Raw genomic sequence first — 21,494 nt, forward strand, 5'->3', positions numbered from 1 at the left:
TAGGGGTTAATATAGTTCAAGCGCGAGGCCACACCCATTCTTACATTTTTTTCAAAGTCTTGGGCGCGTCATGAGTCGACCTCTCCCGTGATAACAGCGGCCCAGCCCCTCTTCCTGGCACGTCCCACCTTTTTTTTTTAGGCCCGCCTGTATTGACTTTTGGTTGCTGCGATTGGCCGAAAGGAGCCGTCTCCGTGGGTTGCGTCCCTTGGGGCCACGCCCTCTGCTCGATGCGATTGGTGGATTTGGAGCACCGGTTTCCGGTACTGGGGGCGGAGGCCGTGGAGAGCAGTGACAGCCCCGAGACACTGAGGAGCATGGAGGAACAGAGGAAAGGGGCCGGGGACCAGCTGAACGGGGGACCAAGGAAGAACGGGTACCGGAAAGAGGTGAGGCCGCTGATAGCCGTAGCAGCAACCAGGCAGAGTGGGAAAGTTAAGCAGGCGGTGTGTGCTGAGTAAATAGTGGCCATTTGGCGAGGGAGGTAACCAGTAACACTGGTAAACCGCGAGAGAGAAGGGGCATGTATGAGTCAACGCGGTGTTATGGGGCTGGGGGATCGGGGGGGGAGAGCGAACACAGTGGGTGAGTGGTCCAGCCCAGGGAAGGGGGTCCGGAGAGGGACGAGGAGGCCAGGAGGTGAAGTAGCAAGTGGGCGGCACGGCAAGCTACAGGACCGCAGTTAAGCAGAATCGGCCTCCAGCCAAACGGGCATCTCGCTTCCACTTTGAGTCGAATGCATCTCCAAAAACACGGGACCTCACTCTTTTTGTAGCTCAACAGGTTGGGCGTTAACGGCGTGGACAGAGTTTTGCGCAGGTAAAATGCTAAGGAAAACCTGCATTTGTATTCTGGTTTAACAGAAACCTTGACTTATGGTTGAGGAAAGCCAGCATTTGTTTTCTGTATTCTGGTTGAACTGGAAGCTTGATTTATGGCGAGGAAAGCCATCATTTGTTTTCTGTATTCTGGTTGAATTGGAAGCTTGACGTCTGGTGAGGTACGGTATATATGTGGGACAGAGCAGACAGTTGTCATGGGGGTTTGGGGACAGCTGGTGGTGGCCCTGCTGACCGTTTACCTAGTTCCTGCTTCTGACTCATTACATTTCTACGTAACTTTATTGCCCCAGCCCTGTGACGCTTGCCTTCCCTTTTTAACTCCACCTCTCATAAGCCTTGGATACTGCCCAGGGCTTCCTTTGACCCACGCTTGTATTTTGCCTCGTTTCCAGACACTCCCATCTTGCTACCCCAGCAGGCCAGATTCCTGATTTCTTTCACCTTCCACCACACCCACTACTTCACAAACCGCCTCGTTGCCCTAGTTTTTTTTACTTTCCAGCGCACCCATTCCTTCCCTGCCGATGCATTTCAGAGATGTTTGTTGTGTCTCCTAGTGCCCGGCTGCGGACCTGTTCAGCTTTTGAGCATACACTGCAGCGATGGGATTGACGCCTTCAACGAGGAAGTAAAAATCCCGCCATATATCTTGGTTTTAGAGAATGCTTGTGATACGCAGCCAGACTGTAAGATCAAAACAGAAAATACGCCAGTGAAATCTGGAGAGGGCACTGAAGTGATGAATGGGATCCGCAGAGAACCTTCATGTTGAGGCCATTTGGGCATAGTTGAGGATTCCCAAGTTTGCGCGTGCAACACTGAGAATTACAGTTTGGTATTTTACTATTGTTTTGTTAATTCCCTGATGAGTTTAGTGAGTGTGCTTGGTTTGTTTATATTTATTGGTGATTATCCTAATCCTTCTTCACCACACGTGTTCTCCAAAAGTTGGTGTTATTGATGCGTGGATAACCAGACTATTTATTTGGCACTCCCGAAACTTCTCTAGAAGTCATTGCTTTAAGTGGGATGGGATATTGAGGAGAGAGCTCGGGTAAAGCTGCGCAATTCTACAGGGTAGATGCATTGGGGATGGAGGGACCGCCTATGGACGCGCCGCATGTCCCATTCAGTACATCATTGGATATGTATATGTATTTTGAGTAAGTCGGCATGGTTTCAGGTGCTCTTGTTTGAACATTGTTAAAAAAAAAAATCTGACTTAGTTTTTACATTAATACCTGTCTATAAATCGCTCGCACACACTATATAATGGATTCGACTTCAGTAAATAAATCCCATATAGAAGGCTGCTTTAAATGAAATCGGATCATTTTGGGAACATGCATCACCACAGATTATACTATATTTTACAGATATATCTGTGATCGTGTTTTAAGTAAAGACTCATTTCATTTGTAGCAACACTCGTGCTAGCAGAAATGTCTGCAAGCCATGCACACTCATTTGAACGACCTCCTCTATTGAATGTGAGATGGATGTCCCACTTCTGCAAATTGAGACTTAATGTCTAAAAGCATCCCTCACAACTTCTAAATTGATCGGTGTGTGCCTTCAATTCTCGAGTACCACAAGTTTCCCAGAGCGCACTTTCAGGCCTGGTGTGTGCGCACACACATGAGAAAATGCAGTTGGTACTTATTAGTGGGGGTCTGATGGAGCAGCCCAGGGGGATTTTTTTTTTAAGACTGCCGGGTGTGCCTCCTTGGCAACTTTAAACACGGCTATTAGGATAATTACTAAAAACATTACATTTCTAACAGTTTTAGTGGCGAACAAGTTGGTGCCAAATAGAGCCTCCAGAATACATGCAGTCGTCATCAAATGACCAAAGAGATGGGACTTGTGCCAATTGTGGTTTGTAGTCAACCCTATTCCACGCCAGTCCTTGCCTTATGGTACTTGTAGCCCTGTATTAATAATTAAAATGTGAAGCAAGTACTCGAAAGCGGTGAAAAATAGACTGGCCAACCAACGTGAAATTTCAGGGATTTCCATATCTCCCTGAAAACAGTTGAAATATATTATCGAGGGCCGAAGAGAGCTGTTAAATGGCATCTCTTTGTTGAAGCATTAGTTCCTTTTTAATGTTTTCTCTAGTTTGAGTTGCAAACCGACTTAACGTCCCCAGGAGAGACAGGAATGTACTCTGAGAACAGTAATTTTTGTTATAAAAATGGTGCAAGTTGCAGCATGCAGGGCACAGTTCAATCTAAATCCCTTTTCAAAGGGGACCCCAAACGTGACTGCGCCAGACGAGTCTTTATATCTCAACTGACGGCTTATCCAAAGCAAATCTGCTTCACAAAATTGAACTTCAAATGAGCAGTTCTGGAGCATTACTTGGAAACCACCTTTACAAGCTAAAATATATATTGTATGGGTAATTCATTCTGGTGGTGGTAGGATTTACATGTAAACCAAAAAGCCTAATTTTTAATATTTGTTTGCATTTGTCATAAGCAAATAGATCAAACCGAAATGCTGTACATAATTGAGTAGCTGGAAGGATAAGTATAGGCTTAGAACTTTGTTGACCACTTCTTTGGACATTGTGTTGTAGATTAGGGAGTCTCTGTGGGGCAAGGACGTCTAAGATAGTTATGATTTGGACCTAAGCCACTGGAAGTGGTGGACCTTGGAAGAATGCCTCACTTTATTTCCTGACACGCTTTAGATTTAAACATCCCTTTTTGGTTGTGAACTCTCTGGGCTCCTGTAGGCATCTGGTCCAACCTATACATTGAAAACCAAAAACATCTTCTTTAAACCACAGTTTATTGCCACCTTTGTCATTTATCAACCGCCAAACTGCAAGACCATCTCTGTCTGGGCTCTTTCCAAAGAGACTATGGCAGCAATTAGTAGTGTGATGATGATAGTAAAACAGATGGTATTTATTATACCTGGCCGTTTTGGTTTGGGACCAAGCCTGATTTTTTTCACATGGTCTTTCCCCTTCTGCAATGGCTTTGCATGCTGAAAAACAATGGTCTGGACGGGTGCCCACAGCTCTAAATGTGTATGATTTATTCAACATTTTCCAGCCATCAATTTTGGGTTTTGCAATATTACACCACCTGTTTTTATCGTGCATCATATTGTGACCTGTGAGGAATTGACTGAATGCAGCATGACGTGGAAACACCACCAGATTATGAAGTGAAATACCAAAAACATATTCCACATCTGCTAAATGTTATGATTTTGCAGCTTCTCATCAATTCAGGAAAATAAATCTGCGGGGGAACCAAGAAAATAGGTGAACAAGTGGGCCTATCCGACAAACACGTTTTCACTTCCTTAACAGTGTAATACACAGAAGCTTTGATACTGCAAAAAGTACCTGTACTGTGCACAGGTTCTATAGACCCATGATTATACCCTCATCAATTGTTGAAAATCAATGATAATGTAGGTCGCTGTTCTGAGTTGCTTATCGCTTGATGCAGGGTTCGAAATGGAGTGCATCTGGAAGCTATTTAGCTCCTGCTTCTAGCCTAGTAGAGCCTGGTTAGCTTGAAACCAAAAGCTACCAGGTGCTACTTTTGGCTCCTAGGGCAACTGGTGCTTTCCAAACATGTAAATGTGATATTAACTGAGTATTTGAGAATGTTATAAAGAAGAATTGGAAAACATTTAATACACCTAACACTGGTTCAAACAAAATGGACAAAAAGTTAAAGGAGCATCTCTGGTTGCTGCTGGTTTCCCCTGAGGTAGCTCCTGCCTACTGGGTGAGGCCTAACACCCAGGAGCTGGTTTAAACTCCTGCTCAATGAATCTCAATTTCGAACCCTGCTTGATGTGCTTTGCACTCTGAAGTAAACTGCACTGAGAATGGGCGCATGTGACTGTTTGACATACCCTGGAGCAGACGTGGAGGGGAGGCGAGGGTTTGCATGCTGCAGCAAACTGGAACCTTCTGTGTGCGCTCTCCACCTGTAGCCTCACCCTGACGCGGTACAGTGCACTGCAGTGCAAATATCTCGTTAACGGTGCATCCTAGGGCTTTGAAACATGGTTTTCATGGTCCCATAGGGACCTTGAGTTTTATTCCTTGTGACACTTAAAATTAGCTTTGTCAGGTCCTTCTACAAGCACATTGATGTTTTGCAACTTTCAGGCACCAGCTAATGTTAAGGGGTGGAAATCTGGGGAAAGGGGTGGGGTGTCCAAATGTTGTGTAGCTAGTAATGGTCCTAACGGGTAACTATGCAAAATTTGGTGCAGATTCTTTGAACAGTGTGGAATTGTATAAGTAACAAACTAACAGATATTCTGCATTTTATTTATATCGCCCTATAGTTGGGTGAGTCAGACTTCCTTAGGATCCCCGAAAAATTCTATTGCTAATAACTGTTGATCTGTGCAACGGATTTGGCTGAAATTTTGAAGTCAATTGGGGACTTGCACCACCTCCCGACCCCCCCCAGACTGCGAAGACTGGTCAGGATTCATTAAAAAATGTGTTATTAAGAAAACAAAAACGTTTTGCATCGTACTTCCCATTCCTTTTCCCTTAGACAAAACAGGTCAAGTGTTGCTGGACCACGCAGCCCAAACCGGTGGATAGATTTGAATAGGCCCAAAACAACTTGGGCCCTGAAGCATTTACTGGAGGCCTTTTTGTGGTTTGTTATGATTCTCTGCAGTAGTTTGTTCAATATTTGACGGAGAAGGGGATGCCCCCATCTCCAAAATAGATGGCTATAGCCTGGGTAAATTGCCAAAACTGGATGTTTTTTAGAAATGAAGCAGCTACCACTTGTTTTTCTCTTGTTGTGCGAGATAGTCGCGGCTATAGCCGAGAATATCGGAAAATGAAACGCAGCAGAAACATTTGTAAGACAAAAAAATGCAATGACATCGGGCTAGAGGTGTGGGGGGGGGGGCTCTAGGGGCACCAAGTGAAATTTGGGAGTTTTAGGGGGGTCTAGCGACTGAGTTTGCAACACAAGCTTTTCTGTTACCTCAGCTATATCCGCAAACAGCCAACATCTCAAAGCAAACTGCGTCACAGAAACACTGTTGTGGGAGGAATGGGAGAGTGTAGGGGAGGTGAGGAGGTGATCTGGGAAGTGTGGGGAGCTTGCACAGATGAGAGGGGCAAGAAAGCATTTAATTATTTCGGCCATCTGTAGTCCATACATAAAATGATATCAGAAAGCCGAGGGTATCTGTAGTACTTTACAGCGAGAGTGAAGTTGGGGTGAAAAATCACGGGCCAGTGATGCAATAGGCATTCAGGACTCCCATCCATGCAGTAACTGGGACTGATCCTGCTTATCTTCAAAGCAAGGTAGCGGCCAGCACTCTCATGCCACGCTGCCTAATAAACGAGCACAAGTTACAAGACCACTTGGAGCCACATGGTCTGGGGGGGCCGGCCCTTCCTCGCTTTGAAACGAAGCAGGGTTCATCCCTGCTTACGGGTATTTGTACTTTTCCCCAATCAAAAAGGAGGGGTGGGGGGGTAATGCCAGAATTGTACACTTTTTGCCAAACATAGTTCTACAAGGATTTATATATTTGAGTGACACTATGGTATGTTTACTTTTCAAGTTATCTTTATAAAGCAGAGAATTGTTGAAAGCCAGGCATGGGGGGTGAGGAGGGGAAATGAGAGGGCAAGTATGCCCACAATTTTGTTTATTATTTATACTGCACGCCAGACCCGAAGGTATCGGGGTGCAGAGAGCTACAAGTAGATTTTCAGCTTAGTTACAGTGCTGTACAAGTGTATATACAAGTTCAAAACAAAATACAGGTCCAAATACAAGATATACAGTATGTACAAGTGTTTATACACATTCAGAACAAATGTAAGTCCTCCATATTGTACATGTTGCATTTGGAAGTCGGAAGGTAAATGCAGCAAGGATACGGTCCACATTATATACAGAGTGGGGTAAGTAGGTTTATCGGTCATTTTTTTTAAAATCCATTTGGTGATAGTAAGTCTGAAGTGTGGGTAAGTTTGGTCTGTCCTTAGGGCCATGGGTAAGGCGTTCCAAAGCTGGGCAGCCTTGACTGGGAAGCTGCACCCTCCAGTTTTGGAACGTTTAAATCTAGGTATTGTTAGCAGGTTAGAGTTAGCCCTTCTTGTTGTGCGATTGGATGATTGTCTCTTGAATCTGTCCGAGGTAACGTGGGCAGCATTATTTAGGCATTTGGGTATGAGTGAGGCTGTTTTTAGCAGGATGTTATCATTGGCAGTGTGCCAGTTGTTCTATTTCCTTATCTATGAGATTTTTAATTATTTTATTTTTTGAAGTTGGCAAGCTGTAATGCTCACCTGGTATCCACGGGACTTCACTCAGCCTGTTCTGACCTCGAACGCTTTCCTGGAGTCTACTCGACTGGGCCTTGTTTTCTTGGAAACTGTGCTCTCCGTCCTGCTTTCAGCACAGGGGCGCGTTGATTGATGCAGGCTCGTTGCTGCCTAGTTACTTCCCTGTCAAGAGTCCGACAGGTAAGTATAATGAGTCTTTTGAACAGTTCTCTAACTTTGTTCCTTTCCTTCCTTAGATGATGGCCGGCGTCCGGGGATGGCGACGTGCTGCTGAGATGAGTAGCGCTAAAAGTGAGTGAGAGCCCGATGCGACTCTCTGGTTTTTGTATTGAACGGAGTTCTTTTTTTGTGTCTTTTAGGTGCTGCAACGTTTTCAGTGTGGATGCCGGTTATGAAGAAGAAATGCGGTGAGTAAGCGCAGTATGCGGCGCCTCTAGATGTTTCCACGCTAACCTGGAGTCTTTTCCCTCTCGCAGATGGATGAGAAGTTCCGGAGACAGTTCCCCCAGAGCGGCTGGGATTCAAGTAAGCGTTGGAAGCTCGTACAGTTTTAAAAATAAGCAAAGATTTGCTGAATGCTTACTAATGCCTTTTTTCTGTTCTTTTCCCTTTTCCTTAGGAAGCGGCGTGCTGGGATGGGAATGACACCGTCGAAGATGCCCGCAGAACAGAAGAAGCGATGAATGATGGGCAGAAGCGCCGCAAGGTATGGCTGTTCCTAACAGTGTTCTTGTTCTTGCAGGAACTGAGTGCAGAAGAAAGATGCAGGCCTACTGGAGACCGATCCGAACACGGTGAGTGTCACGCTGCAGGTGCAGAAAACACACAGCATGTTTCTCAGCCTGGGCGTGGCTTAAATAGTCTCTGGGTATCCCATGTGTCTCTGGGCTGAACCACACCCAAAAGACTAGACTGCACATGCAGTTCTGGGAACCGAAATATGTGGGGGCATCCATCTTGTCCCCATGAATGCACTACAAGTCCAATTCCCAATGTTATCCTATAGGAGTGAGGTGAGTCTGGTGCCACAAGCACCAAGTCTGACTCCAAGTGGGTCTTTGGAGGGCTGGAGAGGCCCTTGAGGGCCATGTAGGTGATCGTGGCCTGGCTCCAGCCTGACATCTTGGAGGGCTGGGGACATGAGGGGCAGGAATCATGACACAAGCTTGCTCAAGTATTTGGCTTCCAGGACTTTACTCAGGCTGTCATGTTCACAGTGCAGACGCTTGACCACAAGCACTTGTTTTGTATTGGGATTTTGTTTTCCTTTTTATACTTTGCCAGAATTTTTTATTGGAGCATTTCCTCTCTCAGGTTATTTTTCTGGTGGTCATTACTTTTTAAAAATGTTCAATGCTATTTATGTCCTCCACATTTCATTCTAAGGGCCAGGTCTATGTAACTACATTTTGTTTTTCCCTTTTAAGATATGTTCACTTACTGTGCATATATTGATTGGTGCCAGCTTTTGATTTTCGCTATGTGCAAAAAAGGGTCTGGGCATATGTTGACAAATTATTTTATTTTTATCTTACCTTTTCCGTGCTGCTGAAATGTGGTTAGTTGGTCATCAAGAGACACAACCTAAAACAAATGGCTTGGAGCATGCTGCTTAACCAAAGTGTGTGATCCTTGGGGAAATAATGTAATCCAATTGCGTATTACCTAAAACCGTAGTGAGTTCTCAAAGCCTGTAATCTTTTATACATAACAGTACCACTGTAAAAATGTTTGTGATTAATGAACATCTTTGAGCGATGGGTTGCACGTGTTTTAAAATAGAGCAGTTATGTCCACCGGCCAGTAGTGTTTTCAGGTGTGCCAACCGGCAATGGCAGAAGGTCATTGCTAGTGGTCTGGTAGTGTTCTTAAATGTGGGCATGGGCCATGGCTAGTGGCCATGTGCGGAAATACATCTATGGAATAGCATAACCCTTGAAATTTTTAGTTGCAGGGACATTTAGGGGAGCAATACATTGTAACTAAACCTTTTGATATTGAAGGAAACACTTTAGTTGCAGGGACGGTAAGGTGAGACCTTAACGCAACAAAACCTCTGAAATTAAGCTGAAACCACCTTAACTTTGTGCCCTACGTTGCGCAGCCTATGACCACAATGATGATGACATTGGCGACTTTGCTAATAGCATCGTATGACATCAATGATTATTTAACTAATGGCATCATACATAAGATCATTTTACGTATGTGCCTGTGTTTAGACCAGCCTTAAGTTTCTACATATGTGATATCTGCATTTAGAATAGTTCATAACAATGAGTACTGTGTTTAAAACCGTAATCGGCTGCACGTGCATCATATCGCAACTTGTGAAGCTTTCCTTTGCAGTACTTTGGTAAAAGATACATGAATTATAAATAGTACACTGCTTTGAATGTTCCTGCTTGTGCAAAATATATCTGACATGTTCACTATACCATAACCTGTAGATACATTTACAAAAAAGTATAGAAAGTGTAAATTCTCAATTGTTTTATTGTTAGAAAAATGTGTACACGTGTCATTTTCTAAATGACGTAAGTGCTTTAAAAGAAGCAACAACTATGTATTAGGTACATGGTCATTGGAAAAAAGTCATTTATTTTCTATACATCAAGTTTTTAAAATTTGAGTTTTGCTTGAAAACATGTACATAGATGTGTTTCTTTGTCTTTTGTAAGTGAACATATTAAAATGGAAAGAAAACGCATACTGTAAGTAAAAGTAATCTTTAAATGGTATCCAATTTTTTAAAATGGACTTTTAGTGTGTCCTCTGTGATGTCGTCATTGTGGTCACAGGCTACACAAGAGGAGGTGTCAAGTTAAAGTGGTTTTAGTTGACAGTTATAGAGAAGTGTGAGACATTGGAAGCAAAACTTGATAATCAAGCAGAGGCTCTAAAGGACCTATGGCAGATTTGCACCCTGGGTAGCAGGAAAATTAGTATGTGCAATGAACTGAGAGAAAAATGTGTTATTTTGGAAAGCAAGATTGAAATACGATTGACTCGTTGGGAGTTTTACATAGCCATTTTTGTCTCGATGCACACCTATCGTGAACATTGAAAACTGGGTTAATAACTTGGAGCTGGGTCAGATAGCTGCTACAAGCAGGACAAAGATTTCAGAATCCCGGTAACAAACGTTGCAAGTACCAATGAAGTGCATGTGAATTGTGGTACCAAAGGAAAAATCACTTAAGAGCAAAAAAGAGTTCATTGCATCAAGCATTTATGCATGGTAACAGGAGGGAAGAGAGGTTTGTAAATCACATCTAATTTTGATTTAATGCATTCGTTGAAAATGCGGATGGTACCTTTTTGATTTTATGGGAGTAAGTTCCATGGAAAAGGGAAAGGTTGAAGCAGCCTTGGGGGAGTCAACTACAGGAACCAGTGATCAAAACGGGATGGATAAACTTAAAGATGAGACAGTGGAAGAACCTTGTATAAGAACTACTAAAACGTCACCAGACATACCTTGGGGGAGGAAAGGGCCTAGATATTAGAACATATTTGAAGGGGAAAGGTGAGATGCCCCATATTCAATCTGGAGTAGTTGCATCCCAAAGAGACTGCACCATTATGATGCATTCAAATGGGAGTGTGGCATGAGTGAGCAATTGGAGGCCGCAAACCACATCAAGGGGTCGCCTCTCGACAATATTGGGTCCTTGGCCAAAAAAAGGAATGATGACCTTGACTGGGACTTTCACTATAGTAAGTGTAGGTAATGGTGCTGAGAATCGCAGCACACACTGTCAGCTATGTATACGAAATCAGTAATAGCCCTCAAATTAACCATAGGGTTTTGATGAACATTTATTCTGGTATAATCCCCCTTGAGGGTCATTACAAGTGATGTGTACATAGATCAAGTAGAAGAGAAGGTACAAGATTGCATAGCTCTAAAGTTGTATGTAAGTCACAGATACCCTGGAATTTGTATCGTCATATGAGGATCTATTCAGGAGAGGGCATAGCTGCTCCTAAGTGTCAATCCCCAAAAATAAAAGAAAGGTTGGCTAAGCAGAGGACAAATAGTGGATTACCCTCCACTCTGGGAAGAGAATTAAACAAGCAACCAAAAGACATATATATAAACTTGAGGGGGTAAAGTCAGGATTATGCTATAAAAAAAAAAAGGACAAACTGATACTGTAGGCTACTGGCGGTAGCTGCCAAATTGGTTTCAAGATCATTTCCTGAAATGACGCTTATGATCGTTGGCTGTTATGTAGTTGGAATACCAGAGGGTCGACTCACTATTGGGCTGAAGTGTCTGAATGACAACTGTAATATCTTCGATATTTTACTACTACAGGAAACCTGGTAGGTTGATAAATTCACCTTTTTGAAGGAAAGCAATCAATTGAGGCTGTTGTGAAAAAGGGTCCTAGAGTAGGTCCTTAAGGTGGTTTCCATGTTTCCCTGAACAATACCTGATCCGTTTGTAAGCTGGCCTCTAGTACAGATCATGTGCTTGGAGGCAGTAGGAATACCAAGGGGGAGGAAAATAGAAAAGTATAATAATTAACATCTACAAACCACCGGACATAAAACCACGCAAAGCTAACGGGGAAACAGTGACACTAATGCTTAGAAGAAAACACCATGGTGATAATGTTCATGTTGAAGTCTCCTATTATGTTCAACCAGGATTATAGAGGGTATTCCTTGAAAAATCACCTTTTGGTGGAAGAAGATACAATAGGAAAGGCCTAGCCTGGCTGGAACCTTTACCGCTGCATGGCTTTAAAAGGCTTGTGTAGTGAGATGGTCACATGGGATATGTGTGTTTGGATGGGAGGAGTGAGTCGACTATTGATTATCTGTTTGTAAATTAATTGTTCTTGGATAAGGTAGTAGATATGGCGATATGCCCCCTGGAGTAGAGTGACAATCTTCCTTTATGCGCCATATTGCGATATGAAAAAAGTCACCCTAGCGACCTGCACTGTGACCTCGTGGGGAACCAAGGATCCAGTCGAACTATTTGGACTGAGGGCAATCTTGACATGATGAACAGGATATTGGGTAGAGAATTGGAGGTATTTATCTCGTTTTGGAACCATTGAAAGCAAAGCATTTGGTGTGTAAGCACTTGATGCTTTTGAGACTGCCTTTAAGCTCTGCCCATTGTGATGAATCCTGTGGCACCATCACTAATCCCCAGTTTAAGATCTCCTCCCATGTGGCCAGGGGACGGCAGCCGTTTCCTGACCCTGTGGGTGGTATCTTGAGGAAGGATCTCACGGGAGGAGATGTGGTGACTCCATCTGGAGGCACGCAGCATTCTTCCATTCATTGTGAAGATGACCCTATAAATACCTATGTTTCTGATGGCAGGTTGTCATTATACCCATTCTCCCAATGGTAAAATCCTAAATCCCCTTTTTGCCAAACGCCCTAAGTGGGTCCATTCATGCTTCAAATGTACATGATGTTCACTTGATATCTCCTGCTAGTGTTGATGTTTTCAAAGCTCAGCGGACCTGTGGGAGAAAGATACCTGGCAGGAGAGTACACCAGGTGATCTTCAAGGCCCGGAGGGGGAGTCCTAGAAGGGGAGTATACAGAAGACCACTTTTGTGAATTGTTGGAAAGAAAGACATTGGCAAGGGGGTTTCTGCTAGGAAAGTATACCAGTTGAGTAGAAGAGACATTTATCTTAAGGCCAAGCAACACTTTGCTATCCATACAATCCTCATTGTTTGGAAAGACATTTTCCTTATCTTAAAGAAGTATTGGGTGAAGGAGACCTTCACTTAAAGAACTGTTGTCTGAATTGAACATTTTCAATAATTTACCTGGATTGGGTTCAGGGGAAAGGAACCATCCCTTGGATGCTAGGGTTGCTTTTGTTGAATATACATCTGTGGTTTTTACTCCCTGTTTATTGACGTTAAGACAGACATTTTCCTTACACATTTTGTTTGTAGTGTGAGGGTCCGATAGATTTTTGGACACAAGGACAGTTTGTCTACTTTTGATGACCAGATAAAGACAGATCCTTAGCTTTAGTTTCCTAGTTTCGAACACTGTGTAGGATGGGGGTGGGAAGGCCTTTATCCACCCCTTGTTTAATTTAATAAAATGTATAATGTGGAAAATATTACCACCCTCTGCCTGTGTCTCATTTCTGACCCCTCACACCAAAGTTATGGCCAGTAAAGTAAGCAGCCTTGGTTCATAGAACCTGGTCATCACGGAAAGCAATATAAGGCTGTGCAGAGAGAAGAGAATACAGAACGAAGAATCTAGGTGTTAATCCATATACGTTTTTTATTTATTTACTGTGCTGCATTGGTTCAATCTTATGAACCTTTAGCACAGCAAGTAAAACACATAATACAATACAGTAAATCCAAGATTAAGTTAAAAAGTTTGGTATTAAAGTACTAGAACTATAATCTAATAAAATTAGGATAAATAAATTGTGTACACTCTTGATATAAATCTCCTCATGCTAATGCAATCCATTTAGAAGAAGCTTTACAGACATGGTAACCAGAAACTATTGATTCTGCACCAACAATATCACTCCACAACTGCTCAGTGGTGATAAAACAATAATTTTAGACAAAAGTAGTGTAACTCCTCACAAAATAGTGATGTAATTAAGGACAATTACTAAGCATATGATGGGCAATTTCAATGGTTTAATATGTTCTCTACATGGTAAAATATTAAAGCGTAGATATGTAGAAAAATGTCGAAGTTGAGGAGAGCTCAATTTGGTCAAAAAGGTTCTGGGAGTATTCACTTTAAAACCTTGTGCATTGTACATAGTGTACATTTATTTTGTAGCTAGTCCATGCCTCTAGTGTTTTCCTTTAAAATATCAAAAATAATTTGTGATTATTTCACTATAGAGAATATTGCGATTTATTAAAATGTTTAAGAATAGTACACAGATCAAGTAAAACAATATTAGAGGACTAAAGTGAGTACAGCGTGGACAATAAGCTAATTATTGTATTTGTTCCTGGAGGACGAGCAATTATCTCATGGTACAGGCTACAACGTTGATGAAGCCATAATGAACAAATGGAAATAATACCAAGTTCACACAGGAGGGCCTTAACTGGCATGGTAGTAGGTACTCCCAAAATCGATCTCCGAATTTTACCTTCAAGTCGATCTACCCAAGTTTGTTTTGATTCCAATACGATTGCCAATCCAAAAAGGATCCCCAGGAGTATGCTCCTCTGGTACATCTAACAAACGGTTAACATTTCATCCTCCTTTTTTTCCTAATCCATGTTATGACCCAGGGAAAACAAGGTGATTATGTGTGTTAGTGGCACTTTAATAAAAACTCAAACTAGAATTCAAAAGATGGTTAGGTATTCACCATAAGGGGAAAAAAGAAGATATGGATGTGTGTGATAAAGTTAATCAAAGATCGCACGTTCTGGGAACTTGTAAGCATGAATCGGCAGAAGCGTGGCTGGAGGGGTTCTGATTAACAGTGTCTACAGTGATATCTGGGAACATTACATTCGTGCAATTCTGGGACAATCCCAGATTGTATCCTCAAATTTAATTGTGCAGAATGAGGATATTAGAACTGTAGGGTATCCATCGATTACTTGTTAAAACCATCAAGAAAATGAACCCTTCATGAGCAGTAGGCCTGTACTGTATCAGCCATGCTTTATTGAAAAGTGCTCCAGCGCTATGGGTGAAGGCAATGCAAACAGTGTTTAAAGCTATAAGTATAACTTGTAGGATACCAACTGGCTGAAGGTATAATTCTCCCAGTTTATAAACGTTGACCAAGAAAAGTGCCATCCAACTATATAGGCTCCTTGCCATTTTGTGCACCCCATCAGAGCTTTTTGCAAGGGTCTTGTTGGACAGGTTAACCTCCTGGTGTGTTCTACACCACATTCTACCTTTCTGTCAAATTGGTTTCCGTAAAAGAGAGGGCACTTTAAGTGACCTGTTAACACTAGTGAGTGTGATTTGAATATACATGAACTAACGGTGAATGCCGTGTTCGTAGATTTGAGTGCAGCAGTTGACACTGTGACTAGGAGTACGCTGGGGGGGAAAAAACTAGAGTCTAGGCACATTCCTTGGGGGCTGCTTAAGGCCCTGCACGGGGACACCAGAGTTTGTGTATGCCTAGACTGCACCGAAGCAACTGGTTGGACCCCTGCCAATACAGGAGTTCAGCAGGGATGCACTCTTGCCCCCTGCTTATTTAACCTATACTTATCCGAACTCCAGGAGACTTTACATAGAAGGGGGCTCCTCCTTATGTAAAGTTTGGCGGGTTGTCTCTCGCCTGGCTGGGATATGGAGACAACATGGTCTTGGTAGACTATGCACCTTATGGTTTACAGTTCTACACATATTGGGGGGTGGGGCCTACTGTAAAGAGAATGATTTAGTAATCGACAACGAAAATCATAGTATTCAACCTGGGCCAGTAAAGGTATGCGGGGAAATAACTGTCCTGGAAAATTGTTGGCAAAGTAATGGGTATTGTAATGGTGAATAAATATCTGTGGTCATCATTGATGATGGCTTAAAAATGGACTAAGCACTGGGAAATGATTAACATACGAATTACCCAGATAATTGGTGTGATATTCTTTGATGGGAACAATGGGGCTGGGGGGGTCTTTCTTTCCAGACAATCGTAACCCTATACGTTACAAAAGTGCGGTCTATAATGTTGTATTGTGTGGAAAGTACACAGGGGAATTTGCCACACTAGAAGCAAAACTCATTAGAAATCTATAATGCCTCACCTACCTTGCCAATTGAATTCATAAAACCTGAATGCAATATGCCTGGATGTGGAACTATATTAACACAAAAACACGCATGTTAGGAATGAAACTACAAGATACAAGACAGGGTACTCTTTTGCAACTGTTATGATCTGCATACTGTCTCCTAGAAACACCAAGGGTTTGCAGTTGTGGGAGTGGTATTGCATCTTGTTTGGGGGATGGTACCACAGCCAATTCAGTAAAGGATTACATCGGCTGTGAAGAGAGCACTTGGATTACAAGAAAGAGAACAGAATATTGTGGATCTGGCAGCCAAATCAAATGGTGGTGGGTTTCTTGAGTATTACTTTGATTGGGGAAACAATGCTGGCATATATTAAAGCCTATCCTCATAGTGATATGGTTAGGAAATATATGGCCATTACATTTAATACCATGCCTTCAATGAAAATCTTAGGTTCCTGCATTGGAATTCCTAGACAAGATGGGCACTGCCAACAGTTTAGAGAAACTAAAAAACATCTTGTAACCAATTGTAACAACCTTGCAACATCTACTCCGATAAAATAATGGAATGGGTTGTCTGTGTATGGAATTTCTCAGGAGAATGTGTATTGTCGTGCTTTGCTTTGTTTTGTTTGGCTTTGCGTCGCTGATTGCTTTTCTTTCTTAAAAAGCTGGTGTGCAGAGTGACTTTAGTCTCTCTGTGTGAGGGCCCTTTGAGCTGTGCACATTTTTTATCTAAAACTAAAATAAGCAGAGATTATGGTGGAGTCACATAGGAAAAGGTACAGCAAAGTGATCTCTCTACTGCCACACTTAAGTTGTTGGTGGCTTTCATCTGCTTGCCCTGCACATTTTTCAAAGACACTGCTTCGATCTGTGTCGCTCAAGAGTCTGCTGAGCCTATACATGGGAATTGAATGCCTAACCCTGCCAATAATATTTTGGGGCCTTTATGGGCCCACTCAGTGTGATGCTCATATACCATCTTTGTTTTTTTGCCATCTACTATGGACACTGATATTGGATTATTGGGCAAATGGGTGGAATTAGAGGAAATGGATCCTACTTAGGCTAGTTCCTTTCTAAATCATAGAATCATTTTGGAAATTATCTCTCGGATCCCCCAGTTTAGTACAATTTTAGTTCTATGGATCTTAATTATATCGAGTTACCAAGTTTGGTAGCTCGACTCAAGTTTGTTTCACCATTGATGGACGCTTTATTAAAAACTTGTGCTCTAGAACTGGAACCTGGGATTTAGATTAATCATTTCTCGGAAAATCTCTCAATTTTTAACAGGAGAGGGAATAAAGTCCAAAAATAGTACCGACAGCGGGCAACCCTTCATCGGCAAACCATTGGGGGGTATCTTTACTAGCCTTCAAACATTCTATAAATAATAAACCTGAGAGGAACAAAATAACGGAGCAATGGTGACTAAGTCAATTTGACAAAGAAAATATAATTCCTCATTGAGCTTATGATGCTATACAAGAGATTATAGATATTTTCTTGGCCAACCAGTAGGGCTCCTCTCCCGGAAGTCCTCTGACATATTTTCATTACAGAAAACATGGCTTGTGGACAATTTTAAAATTGATGGTTTAACATTCTAGGTATTCTTGCAAAATGTTCCAACAGAGGGCGTCCTAGTGGTCTGTCCATCGGTGCTCGTTCTACATTTAATGCTTGAGCTATTTGAAGTTTAAGTCGGTTTACCATATGTGTTAGCAGCTTTTTTGTTTGAAATACTGACAAATTGAGAGAACATTGTTTATCACTGTCTATGACCCATCTACTAATTTGGCCCAAAATTCTTTTAACGTGGTACAATGAGTATCCTATTGATAAGGTCTTGATTGCTGTGGATTTTAATGCTTCCGATCTGCACGTAGACACTTTTTATGACTCAACGAAGGAAACCTATGAAATTTGTAATTTTTATGCCTCTGGTGTCTGATCAGGGTTGGAAAAGGTTTGTTGGGGGTCAGGATTTAGATCACTTGCTCAGAGTAAATTCCAAAATCTTTTTTTTTTTTTAACCTGGACCAATGGTCGATCTAAATCTTGTCTTGATTATGTGATTGTGAATTCAAAAATGTTCAGCTGTTGCAATTCACTGAACATTATTGTATGATCTCTTAGCTTATTAGGAATAAACACTTGGACATCTAGCTCAGATTATGTTTGTTCTTTTCTACTATTCTCCGGCTATCATTGAAAATCAACCTATCTGGTATTCTGGATAGGATGTTGGGGAGAGGGGTGGGTTTGCATCTATTTACACATCTCATCTCTCTATCTGGGAAGTGAAACATTAACACAGTGAAGGTATAGAGATGAATTTGTCAAGATTGACCTAAATGCAGAAGCAACACTTAATCTTCTGTTATATAGACCACCATAGCTATGGATGATTTTACCTCGGTTCTCTCTGATTTTATTCTTCCGTTCTTTAAATCTAAAACAAGGTTTTTATTATTAGGCAATTTTTAACTTGTGGTTGGGGTTTGGGTTCTGATAGTAAAGCCTCAGATCTTGAAGGTATGATGTCTAAATGGGCTTTATGCAAAAGGTTGCTGAACCCACTCACTGCAAGGGGTACACGTTGGATTGGGTTGCTACTCTAAATGTCATTACTAAAGATTTCTTGGTATTTGCATGTCCTTGGTCGGACGACTTCTTTGTACATTTTATGTTACAATCAGAACATCCTATCAAAATTAAAGGCATGCCCAAGCAAGCGACAGTTTGTCGAAATCTGAGGAATCTCACCAGGGAACGTATTGAACCGCTCTTGAGTTCCACCATTGGGAAGGCCCTTAATTTAGTTTCAATTGAAGAGCTTTCTAATGCCCTGGTCTCATCTGTTGATAAAATCACCAATTCCTTGGCTCCTCTTAAGAAGAAATTGAAACAAGTTCCTTGTCACAGGAACACATGGATTTCAGATGATTTTAGGAAACTTAAAGCTTATATGCTCAAGTGTTTTTGTTTGAAAAAAGAATTGCTCTCCTTCCACCTTAGCCACTTATAAAATTGCAGCTAGAGACTATAAACTTGCTATTGCCAATGCAAAAAAGAATAGCCTTAACGCAAGAATTATTAATGCGCAATCAGAAGCTAAGGAATTATTTAAAATCCTTAAAGAATAAGAAGCCCCTTATTGCAGAATGCTGGTTCAGTAACTAGGGATGCGGCTTGGTGTGTATCCATTTATGAAGCCATGGAGGGCAAATTAGACACAATTAGATCTGACATTGTCAGGAAGAGCGATTCAAATTAGTAAATCTGGAGTTAGCGACCAGGTTCCTCTGGTCAATAAATCCCAGATTCCCTCTTTTAGTTTCATTGCGATAACTGTAGCCAAATTGACCAGAATAATAGAACAGCTTAAGACTACCTCCTGCAAAGGAGATACCTTCTCAGCGCTGATTATAAAACCCTGCTCTGCTACACTGCTAGATGATATTTGTTGATGCTTCCTTTGTAGAAAATCCAATGCTGTGAGCAGCCTTTGACCTGGTGGATAATACCATCTAGATCCCCTTGATCCCCAGGTTGAGGGAGGTGGCCAATTTCTCTAATGAGACAGCACAGTGGCGCTCATCTTTTTTTAAGTAATCGGGGGTGTATGGTCTATTGTGGGGAGGTGGAGTACCCTCCCATAATATTAGAATTGGCATTCCGCAAGGAGCATGCCCATCTCCATGTGTCTACAGTGTGTTTACTGTTCTATTTGTCACTCTTGGAGAAAAATGGCATCATATTCACAAATAATGCTGATGATAGTGTCCCATCCCCTTTACAGGTAACCATGATGAAGACTAACTATTTCTTAAGGTTTAAAATATCACCGAAGATTGGATGGTTCAGAATAACCTTGCCTTAAATGGGCATAAGACTCACCTCTTGGTAGTGAGTACACAGAATATGATCAAAAAATTGGGTCCACTGTATGAGAACTTTAGCTTAGACACCTAGATTGTTGTACAAAAGGTCAAAACGTTGTGTGTCGTGCTAGATCAACATCTCAGTATGAAAGCTCATGTGAGTTGCATTGTACGGTTAGCTGCATAGTACATTAAACTACTGACTCATTCAAGGCCCTTTATCACCCATCCGAATGCTGAGACTATCGCAAGGGTGACAGTGGCCGCAAAAATTGACTACTGCTGTAGTCTCTTGTTTGGCATTAACTAACAAAAGGGATTGTAGGCACTTGCAGGTTATTCAAAACCGCACGGTAAGAGTGGTAACTGGGACTGCGCGTAGAGCTCATATCTCGGAGGACCGTTGTGGCCTACACTGGCTGCCGATTGAATCCAGATTGCATTATCGCCTTCTTTTAATTGTCCATAAGGCTGGGTAAGATGCCGGTGTATCTTCAGGCCCTGATTGAAGAAAAAATTCACACAAGGTGCTTTGGGTCCAACAACACGGATCAGCGCACTCTACCTAAATGTAAAATCGTTAAGGCTAGCAAAGTTGCATTCTTGAATACAACCCAGAGAGCCTGTAATGTATTACCCACAGAATTGAGGGGCATTCATCTTTAAAAAGAAATTTTAAAACATGGCTTTTTAACCAACTTTCTCACCATTATAGTACGTCACTTCTCTGTGGTAGCAGCTTTTCGGTTTGATGTTTTTTGTCTTTTGTATTGGTGCCTTCATGTCCATGGACTGCGTGGTATAAATAAATATAAATTAAAAGTATTTGTATAGTTTGGACGGGGAACATGATCACAAAGCTTAATACATTAATCGCGGACAATTAAAAATCTCGAACAGTAGTTGATTGTGCATGACTGGGACATTGAGTGCATGATGGCTGATCTTGCCAGAAGTTTAAGTATTCAGAAATCTAACATAGTCGGCATGACAGATCAGAAATGTTTTGTTACATTTGATCCCTTGATTGTGCAAAGGAAAGTGCTGTATCGCAAATCCTGGGAATAAATCAGGAAAGATCCCTCCCTTTTGCCTATGGGTAAAAAAGCACAGATCACTGTCCTTACTACACGGTACAAAAATTGGTTTGTCCAACACACGTTCCCCAACTAATTTGAATTGGCAACTACTTTTCAGAATATTAAAGACTCACGATGTTCGTAAATTCTGGTGACGTCTTAGGCAGTACTTGGCAGGAGCTACTTCCATGGCGATCAATGCTTCATCTGAAGACCAATGGGTTAAGTACATCACTCAACTGTATTATTCAAATAAAGATAACATTGTGACTGACAGATACATATTCCAGTAACTTATTTGGTGAGGACTTTGAGGCTGAGGGCATTGTTTCCTTTTATAAAAATGTGGAACCTTCTTGTGCGCCTCACCCTGATGGTATAACCAGTATCATCATGAAAGCTAACCCAGATTTCTGGGCGAAAATACTATTGGAGCTATACAGACAGAGAAAAGGGGACTGTCCTTCGGAGCTGGAGAAAATCTCTACTTGTCCCGGTACACAAAGGGGTGGCCGAAGTGGCCCAACCAACTACAGATTATTGGGCCATGCTCGCCACAAGTCAATATTTTCGACTATTTTGCTGGGCAAATTGGACAAATGACTACA

At 41.9% G+C, this 21,494-nt stretch overlaps 1 protein-coding gene across 1 annotated transcript in view; it reads left to right on the forward strand.

Annotated features, from left to right (window-relative positions):
• The first annotated feature begins 215 nt into the window (after positions 1-215).
• Positions 216-21,494, forward strand: part of SPTLC2 (serine palmitoyltransferase long chain base subunit 2) — a 475,564-nt gene continuing 454,285 nt past the window's right edge. The window contains exon 1 of the mRNA XM_069637917.1: positions 216-389. Coding sequence (XP_069494018.1) covers positions 231-389 — 159 coding nt within the window. The 5' untranslated portion in view covers positions 216-230. The remainder of the gene's footprint in view (positions 390-21,494) is intronic.

Source organism: Ambystoma mexicanum, chromosome 14 (assembly GCF_040938575.1).
Source record: "Ambystoma mexicanum isolate Mex_15411 chromosome 14, UKY_AmexF1_1, whole genome shotgun sequence".
NCBI lineage: Eukaryota > Metazoa > Chordata > Amphibia > Caudata > Ambystomatidae > Ambystoma > Ambystoma mexicanum.